Source organism: Triticum dicoccoides, chromosome 2B (genome assembly GCF_002162155.2).
Source record: "Triticum dicoccoides isolate Atlit2015 ecotype Zavitan chromosome 2B, WEW_v2.0, whole genome shotgun sequence".
Lineage (NCBI taxonomy): Eukaryota > Viridiplantae > Streptophyta > Magnoliopsida > Poales > Poaceae > Triticum > Triticum dicoccoides.
This window is the reverse complement of record NC_041383.1, coordinates 557789591-557793146: the sequence shown is the minus strand read 5'-3', so window position 1 is coordinate 557793146 and position 3556 is coordinate 557789591. Positions and strand designations below refer to the sequence as shown.

The 3556-nt window shown below is 54.6% G+C and overlaps 1 protein-coding gene across 1 annotated transcript; it reads left to right on the top strand.

The window, feature by feature from the left end:
* Positions 1-903: 903 nt before the first annotated feature.
* On the top strand, positions 904-3328 carry LOC119364828 (E3 ubiquitin-protein ligase WAV3-like). The gene is made up of 2 exons (XM_037630376.1): positions 904-1115; positions 1228-3328. The coding sequence occupies exons 1-2, from the start codon at positions 1098-1100 to the stop codon at positions 3148-3150; spliced, it is 1941 nt and encodes a 646-aa protein (XP_037486273.1). The 5' UTR covers positions 904-1097; the 3' UTR covers positions 3151-3328.
* The last annotated feature ends 228 nt before the right edge of the window (positions 3329-3556 follow it).

Here is a 3556-nt window from a genome sequence, read left to right as displayed (position 1 = left end):
CACTGTCACATCATCGAGACAATGAAAGAATGCATAACCTAGACCGTGGTGCGGGCACCAACCTCAACACACCACTAGCAAACCATCATAAAAATAGCGGTAAATCCAACAGAGGCACATTACATTAGAAGGCCCACTCATGAAGAAATAACCACGTGCAACCGCCGCTACAACATAACAACGATTTCGCAGGCGATTCAAAGAGGTCATCGAGTGAGGACGAGGAAGGGTGGGGCATGCCGTCGATCTTTTGGTAGAGGCGGCATGCCCCACCCATCCTACCTCCCATGCTTTTTTTTTCCTTTGACTTATGGATTTTTGAACCGACAGTCCAATTTGTACTTTGTTACATATTCCTGTTCCTTATGACGGGGGCTTTGAAGCAATACAGTCTAGAATACATTTTGACAATTTTTCAGAACTTGACCAAGTTTCATGAACGATAAATTCACCAAGTTTTAAAAAATAAACTGGAACCGCAATCCCTAAGCTCTAAGCCTTAAACCCTAAAAGCAAATGAACTTGGTAAAAACATAATATTACAACTACCAAGTTTTAATATTTGAAACATACTAAATTTTTAAAAATTATCAAAATGTATTCAAGTGTGGTCTTGTTCGATAGTTCTCGTCACAACAAATACAAATATGCAAACGAAACTTACTTTGGACTTTCTGTTCAAAAGATGCAATGGATTCAAATTTAGAGACAAGACAAGATAAAGAAGTATGGGAGATGAGATGGATGAAGCATACAACTCTGTCAAAAAGCGAGTTTTGCTCAAGCATCTTTGATTTGCTAGCCGTTGAGCTGTCTTCCTCTTCCAAATATCTCCGCGCTGCTTATATAAAGAAAGAAGGGGAAGATCATTGTTTAGGCACTACGAGGTCACCGTACGTGGCAACCACTACGAGATAGTCCTCCTTGCCCGTATCAATTTCCGAGCAGCTTCTTCTTGGACGAAGCATCCGGCTCAATCACTATCCTGCTTCCTTGTCCCTATCAATTTCCGAGCACCTTCTTTGCGGACGAATCATCTGGCTCAATCACTATCCCGCTTACTTGTTCGTATCATTTTCCGAGCAGCTTGCAGAGAGATGGAAGGAACTAAGCAGGTGAATGAATTGTCCGTCTTGTTTTGTTTTGTAGCTCACCAATGTCGATGAAGCATTTCACAATTTTCTTCTGAAATACTAATGCTTTCTGCATGATCTGCTTTGCACGCAGACGAATCCTTGCGCCATCTGCCTCGGCGGCATGGGCGCCGGCGGCGGGCAGGCCATCTTCACGGCCGAGTGCTCCCACACGTTCCACTTCCACTGCATCTCCGCCAGCGTCGAGCACGGCAACCTCCTCTGCCCGCTCTGCAACGCGCAATGGCGCGAGCTGCCGTTCGTGCGACCGCCCGCATCAATGCCGACTTCGCAGCCGCCGTCCGTGGATGCCGTACAGCCTCGGCGAGTACGCGCCCATTCCGAGGATCCGGTCGTCTTCGACGACGACGAACAGGTGGGGCCGCCTGATAGCCGGCGACAAGCAGGCGCTGCGTCCGACGAGGCAGTGGTCGTCAAGACACACGGGCACTACTCGGCCGTCGCTAGAGACTCGTCTGACGACAACTTCGCCGTGCTCGTGCACCTTAAGGCTCCCGGGATAGCAGGCTCCGGCACCGAAGCGGCAGGCGACGCTCCGGCACAGCGCGCGCCTGTCGACCTCGTTACGGTGCTCGATGTCAGCAGGAGCATGCACGGGAGCAAGCTCGCCCTGCTGAAGCAGGCGATGCGGTTCGTCATCGACATCCTCGGCCCCGACGACCGCCTCTCCGTTGTGTCCTTCTCGTCCAGGGCGCGCCGGGTGACCAGGCTCACGCGCATGTCCGACGCCGGGAAGGCGCTGTGCGTGCGCGCCGTCGAGTCCCTCACGGCGCGCACCGGCACCAACATCGCCGAGGGGCTCCGTACGGCCGCCAAGGTGCTCGACGAGCGCCGGTATAGGAACGGCGTGTCGAGCGTCGTGCTCCTCACCGACGGCCAGGACAACTACACCCCGACGAGGCAGGCGTTCGGGAGGGGATTACCCAACTACGCGGCGCTCGTTCCGCCATCCTTTGCGCGCACGGGCACCAGTACCGGCGACCGGGCAACGCCGGTCCACACGTTCGGCTTCGGGAACGACCACGACGCGGCCGCGATGCACGCTGTTTCCGAGGCGACGGGCGGCACGTTCTCGTTCATCGAGAATGAGGCCGTAATCCAGGACGCGTTCGCGCAGTGCGTCGGCGGGCTGCTCTCCGTCGTGGTCCAGGAGGCGCGCATCGCCGTCCAGTGCTTGGATCCAGGAGTTCGCATTGGCTCGGTCAAGTCCGGGCTTTACGAGAGCAGCGTCGACGAGGACGGCCGGGCTGCGTTGATTGTAGTCGGCGAACTCTACGCCGACGAGGAGAGGCGTTTCTTGCTGTTCTTGGTCGTGCCAAGAGCTGAAGCAACCGACGGTGATCTCACTGCTCTAATCAAAGTCAGCTGCCTCTACCGAGACGCGGCCGCCGGCGCGGACGTCAACGTGATGGCAGAGGACATGGTGGTGGCGAGACCAGAGCACGCGGTGGACGCAGAACGCTCCGTCGAGGTAGAGCGGGAGCGCGTCCGGGTTGAGGCCACCGAGGACATGGCGGCAGCAAGGGCAGCCGCAGAGCGGGGCGAGCACCAGGAGGCGGTGGAGATCCTCGAGAGCCGGCGGGGAGCGGTGGCGCAGTCGGACGCGGCACGAGGCGGCGACCCCATGATCGTGGCGCTGGAGATCGAGCTGCGGGACATGCGCAGGCGCGTGTCGAGCCGGCAGAACTACGCGCGCTCGGGGCGGGCGTACATGCTCGCCGGCATGAGCGCGCACATGCAGCAACGGGGGTGTTCATCGCAGCTGCAGCTGCCGTCGGTGATTGCATTCCAAGATGGAGCGGTGACGACAACGGCGGCCACGCACCAGGTGTCGCAGCAAGCCGCGACGCTGCCGTACGCGACGCCGGCCATGCTCGCCATGCTGTTGCGGTCGCGGAGGGCGCGCGAGGCGTCTGCCGCGGGCGCGCAACGGCAGCCTGGCGCGCCAGAGGGAGCTCAAGGCTCCGAACCGACGGTCCCAAAGGAGCTGAATTAGTAGCTTTCTGAGATTGTTCGCCACAGATTTAATTATTTGGGAAACCAGTAGCTAATATACACTTACAAAGCATATAATATCGATGAAGTTTCGATCTGGAGTTTGTTTTACAAAAGATCAATTTTATTCTTGATAATGTTTTGGATGTAGGAAGTTGCTTTGTTTCTGCTCTGAAGAGTTCTCTGAACCGGCTTTCTGCTCTGTGTAAACTGTATTGCTATTTTGCTGAATATTGAACAGTGTAATTAACAATCAAAATAGTAAAATTAATCCCATGTTATGCATTATTTGTGATGCTACTTGTCAAAAATATTTTTTGGAGATAGAGTTCCTCTTATCCTTTTCCTTGGTTTATCGCTTTCTGTCCTGCTTTATATATAAAGCACACAACCAAACGTTAAATGGT